Source organism: Rosa chinensis, chromosome 1 (assembly GCF_002994745.2).
Source record: "Rosa chinensis cultivar Old Blush chromosome 1, RchiOBHm-V2, whole genome shotgun sequence".
NCBI lineage: Eukaryota > Viridiplantae > Streptophyta > Magnoliopsida > Rosales > Rosaceae > Rosa > Rosa chinensis.
The window spans coordinates 50,901,209-50,920,990 of record NC_037088.1 but is presented as its reverse complement, the minus strand read 5'-3'; the positions used below and the strand labels follow the sequence as shown (position 1 = coordinate 50,920,990).

Here is a 19,782-nt window from a genome sequence, read left to right as displayed (position 1 = left end):
TCCAATTTCACCAAAAAAGTCCCTGCCGTCAATTTTCCGTTAAAAAGTCTGTTATTTTGTTGACGTGACACTATTTCAACAGTAAAATGACTATTTTACCCTTACTGACCCAAAAACAAAAAAAACATTTACTATCTTTTTTTTCTTTTTTCTTTTTTAACTCTTTTTTCTCTTTTTTTTTAAATTTATTCTCTGTTTCTTTTTTTTTTAACTCTTTTTTTAACTCTCTTTTCTCTTTTTTTTATTTTTTTTTATTTTTAAAAAACTCTCTTTTCTCTTTTATTTATTTATTTGTTCTCTCTTTTTTTCAACCCTCTTTTCTTTTTCTTTTTTTTAATTTGTTCTCTTTTTTTTTCCTACTCTTTTTTCTTTAACTCTTTTTTCTCTTTTTTTTTTAAAACTTTTTTCGTCTTTTTTTATTTGTTCTCTCTCTTTTGTTTTTTTTTAAATTTATTTCTCTTTTCTGTTTACCTCTTCTTCCTCTTCCTCCTCTCTGCTCTTCGGCCTTCTTTTCCTCCTCCCTGATCGCAACTCCAGTTTTCGGCGAGCATCACCACCTCTCCTAATCACCGTTGGCTTGCCCGTCGCTCCAAGCAAGTGCTGGCCATTCCACCATCCATCCATCATTCCCGTCATGCCAGCAAGCATCACTACCTCTCCTAATCACCCCTCTCCATACAGCGGTTCCAAACCAAATCGGAGCACACCCAAATCAAATCAATTCACCTTCCACCTCCCTTTCTTCAGTGCCAAAACTGTTCAAACATTTCTCTCTAAAGGAAAACTCAAATATCTTATCCTCTTCGAATCTCTATTGGCTCATCATCTCAGCAAACCAACACCAAAGAAACGTTATTGACGTTGAGAGAAAACTTCTGATATAGCTCCGACACCACGAAGGGGCCGGAATCTGAAGGGAAGAGAACCCGACCATTCCGGTTTCCAGGCGTGGTCGAAAACTGGAGCTACAATCAGGGAGGAGGAAAAGAAGGCCAAAGAGCATAGAGGAGGAAGAGGAAGAAGAGGTAAATAGAAAAGAGAAAGAAATATATATATAAAAAGAGAGAACAAATAAATAAAAAAGAGAAAAGAGGGTTAAAAAAAAAAGAGAGAACAAATAAAAAAAAAAAAAAAAAGAGAAAAGAGAGTTTAAAAAACAAAAGAGAAAAGAGAGTTAAAAAAAAAGAGAGAGAAAAGAGTAAAAAAAAAAAAAGAGAAAAAATTAAAAAGAAAAAGAGTAAAAAAAAAAAAGAGTAGGAAAAAAAAAACAGAGAACAAATTAAAAAAAGGGAAATGATGGAAAAGGTTACTTTGGATAGTGAAATGATAATAAGGTCACATAGTTTTCCACTTGATAAAAAGGTATTGTTATTAATATTAATTTAGTCCTTATGAATAATGAGGTCATGTTATAAAAGGTTAGTTTTTAATTTTTATCATTCCGATTTTGCCCCTAAGGTAATAAACCTTTATAACCTTCCATTTCAAAATCTGCGAGCTCAAATTTTCTCTCTCCTTTGATCAGAAAGCTTCCGATTCGATTTGTTCGGAGATCTCTTTCCGAGATTCTTTCTTCGCCGCCCTCTCCGTCGGAAGCTTCCAATTTAGTTTTGTGCCTCTGCGACGATCTGAAATCTCAGTTTTGAGTGGTTTTGGATCTTCCGCAGCTCTTCTCTTTTTCTGGATCTTTGGTTTCGTCGGTGTTCGTCTTAATCACGTTATTGTGTTCTTCTTCTTCGTCGACTCAGTGCTTAGTTACAGTCTCTGTATTTCTTCCTCTCTCTGGTTTTCTCTGATTTGATCGGTAAGCCTTCTCTCTGTGAATTTGTTCGTTTTGGATTTTGCAGTGTTTTTTTGTTGTTTGTGTTAAATTGTTCGTTTTGGATTACTTTGTTCTTCTCCTTCGTCGACTCAATTCTATGTTGAATTGTTGATGATGTTTTGTGCTATTGCGGTACTATATTTGTTCTATACTGTGTTTTTTTTATCAGTGACATGGCCAGTTACATGTTTAATACTGCTGTTTTGTTTAGGCTTTAACAGTTACTTTGGCAGTGACTTGTTTGGTGCTGATTCTGTTGATTTTCTTAGTAGTGACATGGATAGTGATTTTGTTTTATTCTTGTGCAGTTGTTATGGATACTAGCTATGTTGTCAAGTTTATTTATTCTGGTGAAGCAGCGACAGTTCCATTGTTGCATAATTGGTCGTTTGTTGACCTATGCAATTCAATACGCTCTCGTTTTCCGGATTTGATTCAAGGAAATTTCATGTTGAGGTACATTTTTCCTCCGGATTCTAGTTCATGTTTTCTAGAGAGTGAAGTTGATATGAGAATGATTTTTAGGAAATTGGTTCGTTACAATTCTGATTTCGTTGAAGTGTTTGTGACTGATTTACCTTCTATTAGTGAAAGCGTGGTGAGTAATACAGTGTGTGAGGATTCTAGTACCATGCTTGAGGAGAATGATTATTTGGGGTGTTATAGGGCAGAGGCACCGAAGAGTTATATGACGAAAGGTTGGGAGAGTTATATTCATTCTGAAGGCCAAAAGTTTGAGGGTGGGGTTGTTGAGTTTAGAGATAAGCTGCGTAAGTATGCCATAGAAATTGGTTTTTCATATGAGTTTGTTAGAAATGACAAGGTTCGTATTATTGCTCAGTGTTCTAAGAAACATTCTCAGGGCTGCAATTGGCTTGTGTAGGCTCATTTATGCAGGGTTAATGGTTTCTTTATGATTAAAAGGTTGGTTAATGTTCACACTTGTAATAGTGTGATTCGTTTGCAGAAGAGTAAGATGATGGGATCCAAGGTTGTCAAGTCTATTGTGCTTGATAAGATTCGTGCCAATCCAAACAAAAAGCCAATTGATATAATATAGCTGATGAGATCAAGAATGATTATGGTTTGGATGTTCCTTATCGTACAGTTTGGTATGGTACGGAGTTGGCAAAAACAGCCTTGCATGGTGATGAAGCTAAGTCTTATGCTCCGCTACTTTGGTTCAGTGAGTCTGTTATGAAGTCAAACCCCGACTCTAGGATAGTGGTTGAGTTTCATCTAGAAACACACAGGTTTCAGCGTATGTTTGTGACCTATGGTGCATGGATGAAGGGTTTTCAATTTTGTAGACCTATTCTTTTCATTGATGCTACATTCATTACCAATAAGTACAAGGGGCAGATTATTGCTGCATCGGCAAAGGATGCCAATCAAGGTTGAAATCTCCTTCATTATTTCTAGTTTTTTATTTTTCTTGCTACTGACATTGTCAGTTACATGTTCATTGACAGTTACATGTCCAATGACTTAAATGTTCTGTGATTTGAATGACATGTCTCTGGCCATGTCACTGTCAAGTAATATGCAGTTATGTCAGCAACATGGTCAGTGACATTAACAGTTACATGACAGTGACATCATTTTGTTTTTCTGTTCAGGCTTGTATCCAGTTGCTTATGCTATTGTGGATTCTGAAAATGAGAGTAATTGGAGATTTTTTCTTAATGTTTTGGCTGAAGAGTTTGCAAAACACCCTATGAGGAGGGTGACGTTCATTTCTGATCGTCATGTTGGGCTTGCTAGTGCTTTCCCTAGGGTGTTTCCCAATAATCCACATGGGTTTTGTTTTAGACATCTGATGGCTAACCTTTCTACAAATTTCCAGCTGGTTCTTACCTTAAGGATCAGATTCCTTACTTGTTTATGTGTTGTGCTTATTTTCGCACACCGGAGATGTATGAGTTCAACATGGAAATCTTGAGGAGTGAAGGTGGCGACATAGTTGCTCAATTTCTGGAGGATCTTCCCAAGGAGAACTGGTGTATGGCTTACTTCAACGGTGAAAGATTTGGTGTAATGACAAATAACTTGGCTGAGTCTTTCAATAATTGGGTGTTGCCTTTGAAGAGTCTTCCTATTCTTGATATTAATGATGGGATTAGAGTGAAGTCCATGGCTTCAATTGCTGCTCAGAAGCAGGATGCTCAAGAATGGTTTTCTGAGTTGTGCCCGGTGATTGAAAAGAAGCTGAAGGAGAATTTGGAAGTCGGAAGGCATTGGAGAGTGAGCAGGTCTGATACCTATGTGTATGAAGTTCACTGCCAGAAGTACAATAGCATGGTAAATTTGGAAACTCACTTTTGTTCGTGTGGAGAATGGCAGCTGTATGGCTTCCCATGTTCCCATGCCCTTGTAGTGATCCAACAACATGGTTCTTCCCCGTATTTGTATGTCAATGAGCTGTACAAGGTGGAGAAATATCGAGAAACTTATTCTTTCCCAATTAATCCTCTTCCCTCTATTTCGAAGCAAGTGCATGATTTTGGTAGAGATGCAGTGATATTGCAGCCTCCTTTGACTAGAAGATCACCGGGAAGGCCTAGAAAGAAGAGGTTCAGAAAAAGGAGCGAGCAAACCAGGGTGATCAAGTGTGGTAGGTGCGGAAAATGTGATGGTCACAACAGAAAGAGTTGTACAGCTCTGATATAGGTTCTATTCTGCTTACATGCCTTTAACAGTGACATGGCAAGTGACAAAGCAAGTGACTCCAATACAGTTTGAAATTTTGTTTTGAGTTTTCATTTTTTTCAATAAATGATAAGTGCTTACTCATTGGAATTTTTTTTGACTATGAGACAGTGTATCTGCTTTCTTGTTTTATAAATTCTTCAGTATTCTGTGTCCTACAGGTTTTTAATAGTTACATGTACAGTGACATAAGCATTTTCTTTAGATTTACATGGACTTGTCCATTGACATTAGTTTTTAGTTATCTTGGCAGTTTCTTGTTCAATGACTTGTAGTTGGATCACTGCATATAGATTTGGTTATTGGCAGCGGAACGCTGCAAATGTTAATGAAAAATAAAAAAATTAGCTGTAAAAAATTTGTTTGGTTGTTGCGGTGCAGCGGCACGCTGCAAATATTAATGAAAATAAAAAAATGAAGTATCTACACCAACTTTGGTTTGTTAATTGGTAGCGGAACGCTGCCGTTGCGGTGCAGCGGCACGCTGCAAACTGAAATAGAAATATCATTTTGGTTGTGACTTCTCTAGTGACTTAGAGTTTTAATGTTTTTTGTCCAGTTACATATTCAGCTACATGCTTAGTTACATGGTCAGTTACATGGTCAGCTACATTATCAGTGACTTGGTCAGTTACTTGAGTTTTACAGTAACTTGCCTAGTGACTTGGTCAGTTACTTGAGTTTTACAGTAACTTGCCTAGTGAGTTGGCCAATGACATTCAGTTTTCTTTTTACTTGGCCAGTGACTTGAGCACTTACATAATGGGCAGTAGTGAATTTAACAATGACACTTTTAATTATATGCGGCCTTCATATTTACATAGTCAGTGACTTGTCCTATGAATTCAGAAGATGCATTAATCTTGAATAAAAAGATACATACAAGTCATAGTCTGAACTAAACAACAAATTTCTGAATTTCTGAAGTAAACAAACAAATATCTAAACTTCTTAATTTGCTGAGTTCCAGCTCTGCTTATGTTCAGCAAATTTTTTGAATATTTGAGCTTTGAATTTCATAATCTGAGCTTTGGTGACTTTGTTTGGCATCTTCTCCTCTTTTGCCATTCTGTCCATGTAATACATTACAAAAGCTCCGCAATCTAATCTGTTGTCAATTAAAAATTTCATGTTAATGATTTTGACCAACTTAGTAACAGTAAAGTTATCATTTAAAATTTTTGAATATAGACTTACGATCCTTCGTCTTGTTGGGGGCATATTCTGGCATGGTTCAAAGGGATCCTTCCACCGTCATAATTTTCCTTTATCCACCTTATTGTTCTTATCTCATCATCGCTCAAAATACTTTCAACCATCTTTAATTTTGTGTGAATGCTTTGACTCTTGTCAAATTTCATTCGGCAGCCTTGCTGCAGCATATCGTCTGCTTGATCTTTTACTGCTCTCATCCACAGCTCGATCATTTCAACCTGTATTTTTTAACAGATTAGTGAGTGATAGTTACATGATCAGATACATGGTCAGTAAGAAGTTTCTTACCAATTTTTTTTATGCTTTTAAAGCACTGCCCTGTTCCTGCTCTTCTTGGTTTCATTGAATCAAAATGCAGCCATTGCGGTATGTCCTTGTCAAAGACCAATAGCGTGTGGTGAAATTCTTCATTATGGGTAATTGGGAAGAAAAGCATGCTGCATTTTCCCATGTTTTGGAACAGCGGCTCACACAAGTATTGATGGAGGTTTCTCACAGTTAAATGTATTGTCGAATACTATTTAAAAAAAGAAAGAAAGAAATACATAGAACGAGTTATAAATAAACAAAGAATGAGAGATAAGGATTCAATTTTTATAGAAATTGCTTGTCATACTTACCCAACACATGCTATGCATAAAAGCAGATCTTCCCAAACTTTGTGAACTTTCGTTTTGCATTTCATCCTTCAACATTTCCCCATAGAAATCAATCCAGTTGTTTGCTATTGATTGATTGCTTATGAACATTTTGACATTTGCCCTTGTGATTTCGCTTCCAGCCTCTTTTCCCTCCCAGAATAATACGCTGCATAACATAGAACGGTGTTAGTCCAGTGACTTAGCCAGTTACTTTTCACTTGCCAATAATCTGGACAGTGACTTGGCCAGCTACATGGAAATTGAAAATGATCTGGACAGTGACTTGGCCAGCTACATGGAAATTGAAAATGATCTGGACAGTGACTTGACCAGTGACTAGGCCAGCTACATGTCAATTGAAAATGATCTGGACAGTTACTTGGCCAGTGACTAGGCCAGCTACATGTCAATTGAAAATGATTTGGATAGTGACTTGACCAGTTACTAGGCCAGCTACATGTCAATTGCCATGATCTGGATAGTGACTTGGCCAGTGACTAGGCCAGCTACATGGCAATTGAAGTCACTAGGTGGTGGGCTGTAACATGAAATTTTACCTTTGTTCTGCCTTGTTCCAGTACTTCTCTAATTTGCTTTTATTTGGGATGTCAAGTAGGTTGTACAGTTGTAGCTTTTGCCAATCTATGACTTCAATTTCGCTTTTTTCTGTTTGTTCGTCGTCAACTACATGAATCGTCAAATCATGTATCACTTCCTTCTCTGGCTGCTGTTTAGCTGTCTGTCCTTTTTTCTTTTTCAGTGCTTTGATTCTGGTCATTTTCACCCTCTGCCTTTGCTCTTTCACTTCGTCCCACTAGAAAATATGATGTTTTTTTTTGTACTTTCTCGTTTCTCTTCGTCCTAGCCACATAACAATAGAGGCCAATAGATTCTGAGTCCCGCCCTGATATGTCATCTAAAATTGGCATGGTGAACTCAGCTCTTGTCATCTGTTCGGTATGAGGACAGCAATTGATTGGTTCAATGTTAAAAACAGGCTGAACTTCTGGTGATAGAATGATCTGATACTTGTGTGGCTCTGCTTCCATATCTTCAAAATGGACTTTTCTTGGAGGTGGAGTTTGTAACGCGCCCGGAGGTGGAAACAAAAACAATGCATTAACCCAAGCAGTATTTGGTGTGCAAGCATCTTCCGTCATTCTCAATTTAACATCAGGAGAGGTTGGTGAATGAATTTGTGCAGCTACTTGGGCAAGGCATTCAAGTGGTGACTGATGTCCTCGGTCGGTAGAGTGAGGTTCCGCAGATGCGCTTGCTGTGGAGTCGGTAGGTTGTGATTGAGTTCCCTGAATTCCACTTTGAGATTTTGTGTTTTTGGAGTGCTTGCTGTCAGTTGGCTTGTCCTGAGGGGCCTTTGATTTTGGTGGAGGGAAACTAGGTGGTGGGGGAGGAGGAGTTGAGTCGTTGTCATCACCTGGACGTGCTATTGGCGACTCATACTTCTTAGTTAGTGCCATTACTATGCCCTCCAATTGCTTCACTCTTTTAATCAGTGAGGCTTTCTCAATTTGCAACACCTCATTTTCCAATAACATATCCTCCTTCTCTTCATTTATTCTGCCAATTTCCTTTTCTTTCTCCTTAACTTCTTTTTTCAAAGCACTTAGCTCTTCTTCCTTTCCCTCGAGCTTTGTCTGTAATTCATTCTTCTCTTCATTGGTCTTCCCTATCTCTGTCTCCATCTTCTCATTGTTAATGTTGTCACCTTTCTTTTCTCTTGTTTCCAGTTCTTTCTCCAATTTCCTTATTTTTTCTTCCAAGCCCTTTTTCTCTATTTCCACCTCTCTTAGCTCTTCTTCCTTTTTCTGAAGATTTGTCTCTAATTCTTTCTTCTGTTTATCATTCCATGCAGTCTCCTTCACCATGTTTCCACTGGTTCTAGTTTCAACATTTTCTTCTTGCCCATCATTATTTTTTTCTTTACTTTCTGTGTCTGTATTAGACTCAGAATCTTCTTCCTCTGCATCTTCTTTAACTTTATCAAAGATTTTCTGAAACAAAATTACAAAAGTTGTCAGTGACATAACTAGTGACAGAAATAAAACAACAACACAATCATAGACATGGAAAGTTACATGCACTGTGACATGAAAATATAACAATAACATGAGCAGTGACATAGTCAATGACTTGCTCAGTGACCTGAGCAGTTGGAACCCTACAACATTAACAAGACCAGTGACCTAGTTTATCTACATCAAATTAACATACCTTCAACTTCCCCATGGTGTTGAAATCCCCTTTGTTTTCTATCAGGGTCTTTAATTGCCATTTTCTTATTCCATGTTTTTCGGTTTCTCTTCCAGAGATTGGCGGCACTACTCCCGTCTTGTGGCAAAACCAGTACTGTTTGGAAAATAAAAAATAAAAATAGAAAACTAGTTAGTTATTTTTCAAACAGCTGCTTAGCAATATGAATATCACAAACATAAGCAATGACATATGCAAATACATAAACAGTGACATTGTCAGTGACATAAACTTGACAGTAACATCAACAGTGACCTGGCAAGTTACCTGTCTAGTGACCTGACCAATGACATGACACTGATCTAGTTTTTGTACTTACAACAGCATACGTAGTTAATTATGGGACAGCAAAATGATGCATAAATAAATTTTTAACAAGGTACGGGAATTTACCATCACCAATATCACGCAACCTGCTATGTTTTGGGATTCTTTTCCCTTTCGTTTAATTGATTTTTTAAGGAAGTCGCCAACTTCCTTTGCCCAGCTATATTTTCCCAGACTTTCCACCTCTTCACAGACTCTTATATAGTCCCAAGATATTGTTCCTCCAGAGTTTGGGAACAGGAGTTTGATGAAAAGGTTTAAGAGTATTAATACGGCAACATTTCTGTCCCGTTTAGTTTTTTCTTCCCCTGTTTCTGGAGTTTCTGCCAATGCCTTCTTCAAAGATTCCTCTGCAGCTGCCTTGTTCATCCTCTGCTTTTTGTCAAAGTATTTAGTCACGAACTCAGATTTGTATGCCCCTTCTTTGGTCTTTGGTACTGATAACCTGGATCCCGGCACTCCTAAAATCATAGATATATCACTTGTTGACATTCTGAATTTCCTGTTTCCAAACACAAAAAGGTCTGTGTCGCTGTCGTATGCTTGTAGCAGAAGTGTGATTAAATCATCTGATTTCTTTGTATCCTTTTCTTTAATTGAACCTCCATGGAATGCATCTATCAGCGTTGCAAAGGGAGTTTTCTGCAGCAGCTCTAAAGTCCCTTCAGTCAGGTTATTTTTGTTTTCTGCAATTGTTTTCAGAAAAGCAATCATTGTGCAGCGATACTGCACATAACCCTCTTTTATATATCTTTTCCTTTTCCCTGGGACTTTTTCTTCTACATCATCCTTTGTATCTTCTTCCTCGTCAGTTTCTTCCTTCTTCTTTGTACTCTCTTTTTTTGTCTTCCTTTTATCCATTTTCTTCTTCTTCTTGGCACGAACTTCTTCTCCGTCAGATTCTTCTTCTTCATCTTCAGTTTCTTCCCTGTTTCTTCTTTTCTCCTTTTTATCCTTATTCGTCTTCTTACTGCGGACTTGTTCTTCATTAGATTCTTCTTGGACTTCAGTTGTTTCTTCCTTATCTTCACTTGATTCTTCTTCATCTTCAGTTTTCTGCTTTCGCTTTTTTCTCTCATTTACTTTATTCTGTTTTATCAGTTTTAACTTTTCCGCAATTGTTTCTTCTGAACTTTATTCTTCAGATTGTTCTTCTCCGGATTCCTCACTTTGTTTTCTTTTTAGTTGGCTCATTCCTCGAACTTTTTAAAAAAATCCTGTAAACAGTTAAGAAAATTAGAATTCAATAGTTATTTTGATAGTTACATAACTAGTGACATATTTATGCACATGTTCATGACAGTGGCATGAACAGTTACATGATCATAGCCAGTGACCAGTGCAGCGACATTGGCAGTGACAAAGACATTGAACAATGACAAAATGCTGAAATTTTCTGGCATCATCGCACATGTAATTCAAACAAAACTAACATGGAAATTCATTTTCTCATCAAATCCCACATGTAATTGAAACAGAAATAATCATTTTCTCATCAAATTCCACATGTAAGTCAAACAAATCTCGCATTCAAATTCATTTTCTGATTCAAATCTCGCATTCAAATTCATTTTCTGATTCAACATGTAATTGAAATATCTTTTCTAATTCAAACAAAATGCAAGCTATTCAAATCGAAATTATATGAAAGAAGTAGGAGGAAGTTACCGGCGGCTGTTTGACGAGCACAGATTTTCAAATATTTTCGGTAAATTTGTAGAACCGTAGAATTTGGGGCTTAGTCGGTGAATCACTCTTGCTTACCCACGGTTGACGGTGGAGGAAATCAGTCGTTGTCCGCTGTTTTAGCCGGAGAGAAAATCTTTGAGCAGTTTCTCTGAATTTTGAAATTGTGAAAAGATATTGTAAAATGAACCAAGAGATATAGTTGCCCTCGGGTTAGAAAACTGCCAGTGACAGTTTTCTTGTATTTGAGGGTTGGATAGGTAATTTCAAACATAGACAGTGACATAAGCAGTGACTTCAATTTTTACAGTTACTTGTTCTATTTATTGGCTCATGACATTATTTTTCAAGTTACTTAGCCAGTGACTTGGCCAGTGACTTTGGCAGTTACTTTATAATGCATGTAAGGATATGAATTTTTTTACAGTTTGTTGTTGTGCAGCGGAACGCTGCATTCCCGGTGCAACGGCACACTGCAATTAAAATTAAAAAGATCAGTTTGGTAATGTCTTGTCTTTTGCTAGTGAGTGACGTTGTCAGTTACTTTGCCAGTGACTTGGCCAGTTACTTTATATGGTACATAAGGACATGAATTTTTTTACAGTTACTTGCTTTATGTATTGGCTCATGACATTACCTTTTACAATTATTTTGCCAAACATGGCTGGTGACTTGTTTAGTGTCTTGGCTAGTTACTTGGGCAGTTACGTTGTCAGTGACTTTGCCAGTTACTTGAGACGGACAGTGACTTGGCAAATGACATTCAGGTCGCCATTTCCAGTGACATTCAGTTTCTCTGTAACTTAGCCATTTACTTACTTTAAAAGGTACCTAAGTATATGAATTCGTTTCAAAAGATCACATCAAACAAAATTTTATATACTGAAGCAATATCTGCAAGAAAATATTAAAAAATGGAAATTCCGATTGAACGAATGAATGGATATATATGATGAATCAATTCGAAAAAACTATATAAGCTATCCTATTTCCTAAACAAATTTCTACACTTCATTATGTTGTGAGTTCCAGCTGTTCCTACTTTCTGCAAATGACTTTACCACATGAGCTCTAAATTTCAAAATATCATCCTTTGTGAGCTTCTTTGGAACTTTCCCTTTTTTCGAAATTTTCTCCGTTGTGTACATTACAAAAAGTCCGCAATCCAATCTGTTCATCATATAAAAATTGAAGTAAATGATTTTGAACTTTATAATGATTATATTGACATTTTTAAAGAGCTGTGTACTTACGAATCTTCTCCTTGCTGAGGGTTGTCTTTGAGTTCTGTCACTGTCATTTTTCGTTTGTAGTTATCCTTGATCCACTTTATGCTTTCTCTCTCTGTTTCAGTCAATGGAACTTCTGTCATTTTCAGTTGTTCTTCTGAACTGTTCTTTTCATCAAATTTCATCCTGCAACCTTATTCTACCATGTCATCTGCTTGTTCTTTTACTGCAGTCATCCAAAGCTCTACCATTTCAACCTGCATTTCCAACATCGCAACATAATCAATTATATGCTTTCTGCTTAAATTAAATATATGAAATTAGTATGACGAAAGTGTTTCATACCATTTTTTGGACATTTTGAAAGCATTTTCCAGTTGATGATTTTTTTGGTCTTTTTGAATCAGAGTGGAACCATTTCTTTAATTCCTTGTCAAAAATGAGCAGTGTATGATGAAATCCTGATTCATGTGAGATTGGGAAGAATATATAGTTGGATCTTGCCAGATTTTCGTACAGTGGTTCGCAGAGGTACAGATGTACATAATACACCGTCAAATTTTCTGCAGAATGTTGTTTGTAAGAAAAAAAGAAGACTAGTTATTATCAATTAAGAATTATTTGCTTTGATTTTAGATTGATAATCGTTCCACTACTTACCCAGCATAAGGAATTCATAAAAGTTGGGACATCCAAGCCTTGTGATTCTTTCTCCAACAACTGATCAGTCAAGGAAATTCCATAACATTCGATGCAATTGCTTGCTATCGGTTCATCCATGATTATGTCTTTTAAATCCTGTCTTGAAACCTGTGCTCCATACTGTCTTCCATCCCAGAAGTATACTCTGCAAAGAATGAAGTGTAAGTAACATAGTTTGTGATGTTGGTTATTTAACAATCACATGGCCAATGACTTGGCTAGTGACTTCACTTGCCCAACTCATTGGCCAGTGACTTCTGCAGTTACATGGACAGTGACTTGGCCAGCAACTTTACTTGGCCAGTTACTTTGTCAGTTACATGGACAGTGACTTGGCCAGTGACTTCACATGGCCAGTGACTTCCGCATTTACATGGACAGTGACTTGGCCATGGACAGTGACTTGGCCAGTGACTTGGCCAGTGACTTCACATGGCCAGTGACTTCCGCATTTACATGGACAGTGACTTGGCCAGTTACTTTGTCAGTTACATGGACAGTGACTTGGCAAGTGACTTCACATGGCCAGTGACTTCGCCATATACATGGACAGTGACTTGGCCAGTTACTTTGATAGTTACATAAACAGTTACTTGGCCAGTGACAATAGGTTTAAAATAGAAATTTAACTTAGTTAAAGTATTACCCTGATGGTGCATTTTGCCAGTATTTCTGGACTCTCCTCTTGGTGTCCTGGTCCATAAAATTGTATACTTTGCTCTCCTCCCAGTGTACGACCTCAGCAGGTAGCTGTTTCTCTTCTAGCTCTTTATTGATTTGTGCATTTTCTGCAGCGTCCATCTCTCTTATTGCTTCCAGAACATCCTCTGGTAAATCGTCCAACTTCTGTTGTGCTACCATCTGTTCTAGCTTTTTACATTCAGCATCTGGCAGTGAGGCCTTCATCTCCTTTTCTTTTTCTCTCTTTTCAGCATCTTTCAATCTCTATTCAATCTCCTTTGCTTTCACATCTCCCCACCAGTAAATGTTGTCCTTTTTCTGTGTTCTTCTCCTATTCTTTAATCTCACAATGTAAGAGTAGAGACCCATTGATGATACCGTTTCACCGGAATGTTGCTCTGTAAGGTGCATTGTTAACTCTCCCCTTTGGCTCTGCTCTGGTGTCTTCTTCTCTTTCTCTATGCTCAACGTACGAAGTTGAAATGCTTCTTCAACTATAGGACTTTTCACTATCTGACACTTGTCAGCTTGTTGTTCCATTTCTGCCACTGTGAGCATGTGGACTGTGGGGCTCTGGAACTGTGACTCCTTGTGTGATGGAGGTGTCGATTTAGTTTCTTCTGCCACTGTGCAGTGAGGTGGAGATTGAGATGCTGCTTATGCAGATTCTTCGACTGTGCAGATCCCATGGGACTGACCTTCCTCAATAGTTAATTGATCTTTCTCTTTTGTGTTTTCAGCAGCCTTAGATGCAGCTCCATTTAATTCATTTTTTCCTTCTGTTGAGTTAGGAGGTGGGGAGTTGTGCTGCTGAGCTGCTGTTGAGGTGCGAGTCTTTGGGCTCAACATTTGCTCCAATTCCTTCAATTTTATCTCTAACTCCTTCACCGATAAAGCAAGGCAGAAATTCTTGGTCACAAGTATAGCATTTCGTTCCTCCAGATTCACCATGTCCTCTGTGATTTTCCTTAGTTCCTGTTCCTTTTCATTCAGCTTTTTCTTCAAATTATCTTTCTCTGCAGTCATATATCTTATCTTCTCCTCCTTTTTCTGAAGCTCTTTCTCCCATTTGTTTTTTTCTGAAGCTGTTTCCTGTTCAGCCACCTCAACTTCTAGGTTATCTTCTTCGTTTTCACAATTCTGATCATCAGCTCCTTTTTCCTCTCCTTCCGGAACTATCTTTGCTTCATCTGATCTATTCTTCTCTTCCTCGGATTCTGATTCCTCTCTATCCTCCTTCAGGTTTTCAAAGATTTTCTGAAAGAAACATATTCAATATGTCAGTGACATGCTATGTGACATGAGCAATGACATGTTTACAACAGTTATGAAGGCCAGTGACATGAAGTGTGACTTGGCCATTGACATGCAGTGTGACAGTGACTTAATCAGTTACTTTTAACCAAGATAGTTACTTGGCCAGTCACTTGTCCAGTGACAACTACTTTGACAAAGAAGAAAATACCTCTATTTTTTTCAAGCTGTTAAAACTTGGCCAATTCTTTATCAGTTTCTGGATGTCCCATTTTCTCATCCCATGATCTTCGTTCTCCCTTCCAGATATTGGCTTGATTTTTCCAGTCTTTTGGCAGAACCAATATTGCTTGCACAAAAAAAATAAAAAAATAAAATAAAATTAGTCATAGTGACTTGATGAATGACATGTAGTTTGACTTGATCAGTGACTTGACCAGTTACATTTCAGTCTGACAGTAACTTACCAGTATTATCAGAACACAGCCCCCTGTATTACTATATGGGCTGCTTGACTCCTTTTTCTTTTTCAAAGTCTTTATAGACTTTTTTAAGAAGCTTCCAACTTCCCTTGCCCAGTCATAAGATCCGATCTTATCCAAATTTTCGCAGGCTTTTACGTAGTCCCATGAAATTGTTCCTCCTGCATTTGGGAACAGAAACTTGATGAACAAGTCCAGCAAGATTAATCTTGCCACATTTTTGTCCTTCTTCTCAATCCCTTCCTCTGTTGTTGCATTCTCTTTGAGTGCATCTTGCAGAACTTTCTCCACGGCTCTCTTGTTAATTCTCGTTGTGTTTGAAAAAAACTGCTGGATAAAGTCGGACTAATATGCATCCTTAGAAGTCTTTGGGACCAACTCACCTTTTTCTGGCATTCCTAGTATCTTTGAAATATCTCTTGTCGAGATCCTGAATTTCTTCTTTCCAAAGAAGAAGAGGTCATTTTCATGGTCGTAGGCCTGCAGGAGGAGTGTAATGAAATCATCAGATTTCTTGGCTGACTTCTCCTCTATGTAGCCACCATGGAATGCATCGACAATATTTCCAAATGGTGGCTGCCTGAGCAAATCTAATGTTCTTGCACTGAGATTCTGCTTGTTATCTTTAATTGTGTTCAAGAAACTTATTAAAGTGCACCTGTACTGCACATGTCCTGGTTTCACATTTTTTTTCCTCTTTGGTGCTGCTTCAGGTTTTTCTTCTACTTCTTCTTGCTCTTCAGAATCTTTTACCTTCTTTACTTTCTATTTTTTGCTAATAACTTTTGAAGAACCCTTCTTTGGTGATTGTTCTACTACTTCTTCTTCTGTTTCTTCCTGTCTTTTTTTTTTTGATTTCAATCTCTTCGGTGATGGTTCTTCTTTTTCTTCTTCTTCTTCTTCATCTTCTGTTTCTTCCTCTCTCTTTTTTTTTGATTTCTTCAAGCTCTTCTTCGAATTCTTCTTTTTGTGTATCGTTTGATCGTCTTCTTCATCTTCTAATTCCACCTCTTGGTAGTCTTCGTTATCATCACTTGGTTCCCTTTCTTTTCTTTTTGTTCTTGTCATTTCTGATGTTTAAATTCTGTTGAAAAAATAAGAAGGTTAGCATTGAGTTTGCAGTTACATAATCAGTTATTTGGCGCGATGCATATATTGTAAGTTACATGATCAGTAACATGGTTAGTTACATGGTCAGTTACAGCTCATGTCAATTTCAATGGCAGTTACATAATCAGTTACTTGGCCAGTTACATATGTTGTAAGTTACATAATCAGTTACTTGGCCAGTTACATAATCAGTTACTTAGCCAGTTACATGTAAGTTACATGGCCAGTTACATACATGTAAGTTACATGGCCAGTTACATGCATGTAAGTTACATGGTCAGTTACATGGCCATGTTACAGCATGGCTATGTCACTGGCTATGTTATAGCATCAAACATATACATGTAAGTTACATGGCCAGTTACATGATCACTGACCAGTTTCATTATCTGAGCCTATAAAATATGTATTTGCAGTAGCAGAATTTCCATTCAAGTAAAGCCTAAAGTCTAAACAGCATCACACACAGTCATTATCTCCACATAAATGGTAATGACTATGTATCAAATCACACCAAAATGGAAACAGAGCCACTCCAAAATGAAATGATACCCACTCAGTAGCCTATATCACTGGCTAAGTTACAGCATCAAACTAAATTTTTAAGACAGCCACTGATCATCTCCACTCAAAAAAGCTTTAAATCTTCACTCAAACCAAACCAAAACTTGGAATCGAATTGTTTTGTTTCAGAATCAAACGCAGAAATAATTATAAATCATATTCGACTTATAATTTCAAAACTAAACACTATCTCAATGACTCGAAATTAAGTAAGAGAAGTTTCTGAGAATCGAGGCTGAAAGATTACCCAGTCGAGGTAGACGATTCGAGTTCTGCAATTCTTCAAATCCCTAAAATTTGGGGCTTTTTCTGTGAAGTACTTTTGCACAGTCGGCACTGCTTCACCGTTGAGCAAAACAGTCGTCGGAGAATGTATGTGTCTCAGAATGTGGCAGCCGGAGATGAAGAGGATTAAGAATTCTCTATTTCGGAGTAGGGTTGAGTGATTTTTTGACGTTTGAAATCCCGAAATGATATGGAGAAGATGAACAATAGTGGCGTTTTACTTTATCGGCCATAAACTGCCAAAGAAAACTGATGGTGGCAGTTTTGTAATTAATTTGAAATGCAGTGGTAGATCGTGAACAGGTGACCTAAATTATTATCGGAACATTTGTGGTGTTTAAATTATAATAGAACACTTCAAAATGACTTTTTTTTATCATTATCCCATTAAAAAAATATAGAAAAAAGAGTTAAAAAAAAAAAGAAGGGAAAAGATAGTTTTTTTTTTGGGTCAGTAAGGGTAAAATAGTCATTTTACTGTTGAAATAGTGCCACGTCAGCAAGATAACAGACTTTTTAACTGAAAATTGACGGCAGGGACTTTTTTGGTGAAATTGGAAAGTTCAGGGACTTTTTAGGTGAAATTGAAACGTCAGGGATTGAAACGTCGAGACCCTATAAGTATAGGGAGTAAACAATATTTTGTCCTAAAAAAAGTAAGAGATATAGGAAAATGAGTAAATGAGAAAAATTGCACTTTCGAAAAGAGAATATATTATGTAGTGTCGACAGCTGATCCATAAAGGAGATTGGCATAACTCGTTGAGTAAGTTGAGAAAACGCCCAAACGCAACCAAAAGACAACCACACCCTAGGGTAGACCTAAAGACAGGAACCAAAAATCTCTTGTCTATCTCTACTATTATTATAATACCAAAGTTTATACCATATAGTCTTCTAAATAGACATTTCAAACAACCAAACCAAGTTCAGAGATTGCAGATCGTTGATAGATGGCCGCACAACTTGAGACTCAAGAAATCGAACGGCACGCCAATTTCGAATGAGGACATGATGAGTGAGGCCCAAGCAAATAATAAACGGAGAAAGGTTTGGTACTAGATATTTTCACCAGGCTCGTTTGGGTTCGTGGCAATTCACACAAAGATCAACACGTGCCATTTGTGGTTATCAAAATGAGTACCAACTACCAACCAACGCAACCCTTGCTATGACTCGATGGCATGACAAGTTATACTGTTACAGTTACCCCGAAATTAAAAACCCCACAATCCCAAATTATTTATATTCATTATTATTATTATTATTATTTTTTGTAACAAAAAGTTTAGGTAAGAAGGAGTCTTCCTTACACTACCAGGACCAGGGCAAACTTACAACCTCAACCCAATAGAATTTACGAAACTGGCCAGTGTCCCAGCCTAGCCCATTGGTATGGAATTATGCAGGACATTTTCTAGATTGCCCATCAAATGAGAGATTATTGATAGCGGGGATCGAACTTGTGTGAGTTTACACCTCAAATCCGCCCTTGCCAACTAAACCAACTCTCATTGGCCCCCCACAATCCCAATTTGTCCAACTAATAAAATGAAAAATATGGAGTTTCAAAAAAATAAAATAAAATGAAAAATATGGAGGAACATGAATCCTCTCACATGCCTTAGAAGTTAGAAGAGATTCATTTTCGTTTTACTCTTGACATTAGTTATGGTGAGGTCACACTGCAGACAAAGTCAATGACAAGTTTGGAGTCACCCTCCACTTGAATTCTCCAAAAGCCGCCTTGTTGAGCAGTGAGTAAGCTGTCACAACGTGCCAAAAATTCAGTTGTAGGAACAGTTGATGTTCCTATTCTTTTGTTGGCTGCAATTAGGGGTATACAAGAGTTTTCGATTACAAAATCCCTAGCAGCCGAGTTCCTGATAACTGAGCCATCATCAAAGTTGATCTTGAATGAGCAATCAAAGTATGTTTTAGTTTTACATCTTTAAATGTTGTTGATATCGGTACGTGATTCTAAAAGCCTGCGTATTTCTTGTTCCGGAAAAAAAAAAAATGAGAGAGAGAAAGAGAGGTCTGCCTATTGCTGGTGTTATTCAAAACTGTAAAAGAATAAAGAAAAAACAACAAAGCTGAACTGATTTTGTTAAACTTCCTTCAAAATGTTCTCTAAACTATCCGATTCTCGGTGAGTTCATTGTTCACTAAAATTGTTCCACAACCAAAGTACAAGTCGAAGTACTTTCATGACACGTTTACTCACTCACTCTCTCTTCTCTGTCTTCCCCCACCTGACTATCTTCGTTGTCCGGTACTCGATCAGGTTCTGCCATTTTACTAATGCAAAACCTTTATGCATGTGTTCTGCAATGGAGGATTGGAATCAGAAGCAAGAGAATTGGTACTCTGCAGACTTTTGTTCACCTTTGTTGATTGGAATTCTTGGTGGGTTTTCTTATGCGTAGTTAATTCAGGGTCCAGTGTTTCAGCTTTGTTGATTGGAATTATTTCAGCTATGTATTGATCTGCCACTGAAGGTATTACACTCAATTTGTTTGTATGTTGTGTTCAGTTTGATCGATTTGTTTCGATGTGTCAATGTTTGCATTGAAAGATCAGTTCTTGATGCAATTGTTTGTGATTTCTTATTAATATGGATCTTTAAATGTGTACGCTCTGCTTGATGCCTCTGTCTATATGAAGCTTTGTTCCTTGTTATTGGATGGGTTGAATTCTCATACAATTGCCAAATATCTTTAGTATCTGTTTCTCATGTCGATCTTTCTGATGTTTCTGAGTTTAGCCTTGATGAGAGGAACTGTTGCTATGTTATTGACGTT

General features: G+C 37.4%; 2 protein-coding genes and 2 long non-coding RNA genes across 4 annotated transcripts; 2 read left to right on the top strand and 2 right to left on the bottom strand.

Moving 5' to 3' along the window:
• Positions 1 to 1,721: 1,721 nt before the first annotated feature.
• On the top strand, positions 1,722 to 2,639 carry LOC121051735. The gene is made up of 3 exons (XR_005806741.1): positions 1,722 to 1,804; positions 2,131 to 2,278; positions 2,411 to 2,639. It is a non-coding gene; the product is annotated as an uncharacterized LOC121051735 (long non-coding RNA).
• On the top strand, positions 2,638 to 4,492 carry LOC112169214. The gene is made up of 5 exons (XM_040507379.1): positions 2,638 to 2,645; positions 2,747 to 2,844; positions 2,931 to 3,218; positions 3,442 to 3,585; positions 3,669 to 4,492. The coding sequence occupies exons 1-5, from the start codon at positions 2,638 to 2,640 to the stop codon at positions 4,490 to 4,492; spliced, it is 1,362 nt and encodes a 453-aa protein (XP_040363313.1).
• A 1,576-nt stretch (positions 4,493 to 6,068) lies between these two features.
• On the bottom strand, positions 6,069 to 7,084 carry LOC121051705. Its single transcript, XR_005806546.1, has 3 exons — positions 6,945 to 7,084; positions 6,367 to 6,553; positions 6,069 to 6,263 (listed from the first exon to the last, which is right to left on the bottom strand). It is a non-coding gene; the product is annotated as an uncharacterized LOC121051705 (long non-coding RNA).
• A 6,463-nt stretch (positions 7,085 to 13,547) lies between these two features.
• Positions 13,548 to 15,415, bottom strand: LOC112169206 (Golgi integral membrane protein 4-like). The gene is made up of 5 exons (XM_024306202.1): positions 15,403 to 15,415; positions 15,005 to 15,180; positions 14,749 to 14,886; positions 13,982 to 14,540; positions 13,548 to 13,909 (listed from the first exon to the last, which is right to left on the bottom strand). The coding sequence occupies exons 1-5, from the start codon at positions 15,413 to 15,415 to the stop codon at positions 13,548 to 13,550; spliced, it is 1,248 nt and encodes a 415-aa protein (XP_024161970.1).
• Between the last annotated feature and the right edge of the window lie 4,367 nt (positions 15,416 to 19,782).

Coding starts and splice junctions, on each gene's coding strand:
- LOC112169214 (XM_040507379.1), top strand. Junction 3,219..3,441: donor GGCAAAGGATGCCAATCAAG/GTTGAAATCTCC, acceptor TTTTCTGTTCAG/GCTTGTATCCAGTTGCTTAT. Junction 3,586..3,668: donor TCGTCATGTTGGGCTTGCTA/GTGCTTTCCCTA, acceptor ACAAATTTCCAG/CTGGTTCTTACCTTAAGGAT.
- LOC112169206 (XM_024306202.1), bottom strand. Junction 14,887..15,004: donor GCTGTGTTCTGATAATACTG/GTAAGTTACTGT, acceptor TTTTTGTGCAAG/CAATATTGGTTCTGCCAAAA. Junction 14,541..14,748: donor ACAGCTTGAAAAAAATAGAG/GTATTTTCTTCT, acceptor TGTTTCTTTCAG/AAAATCTTTGAAAACCTGAA.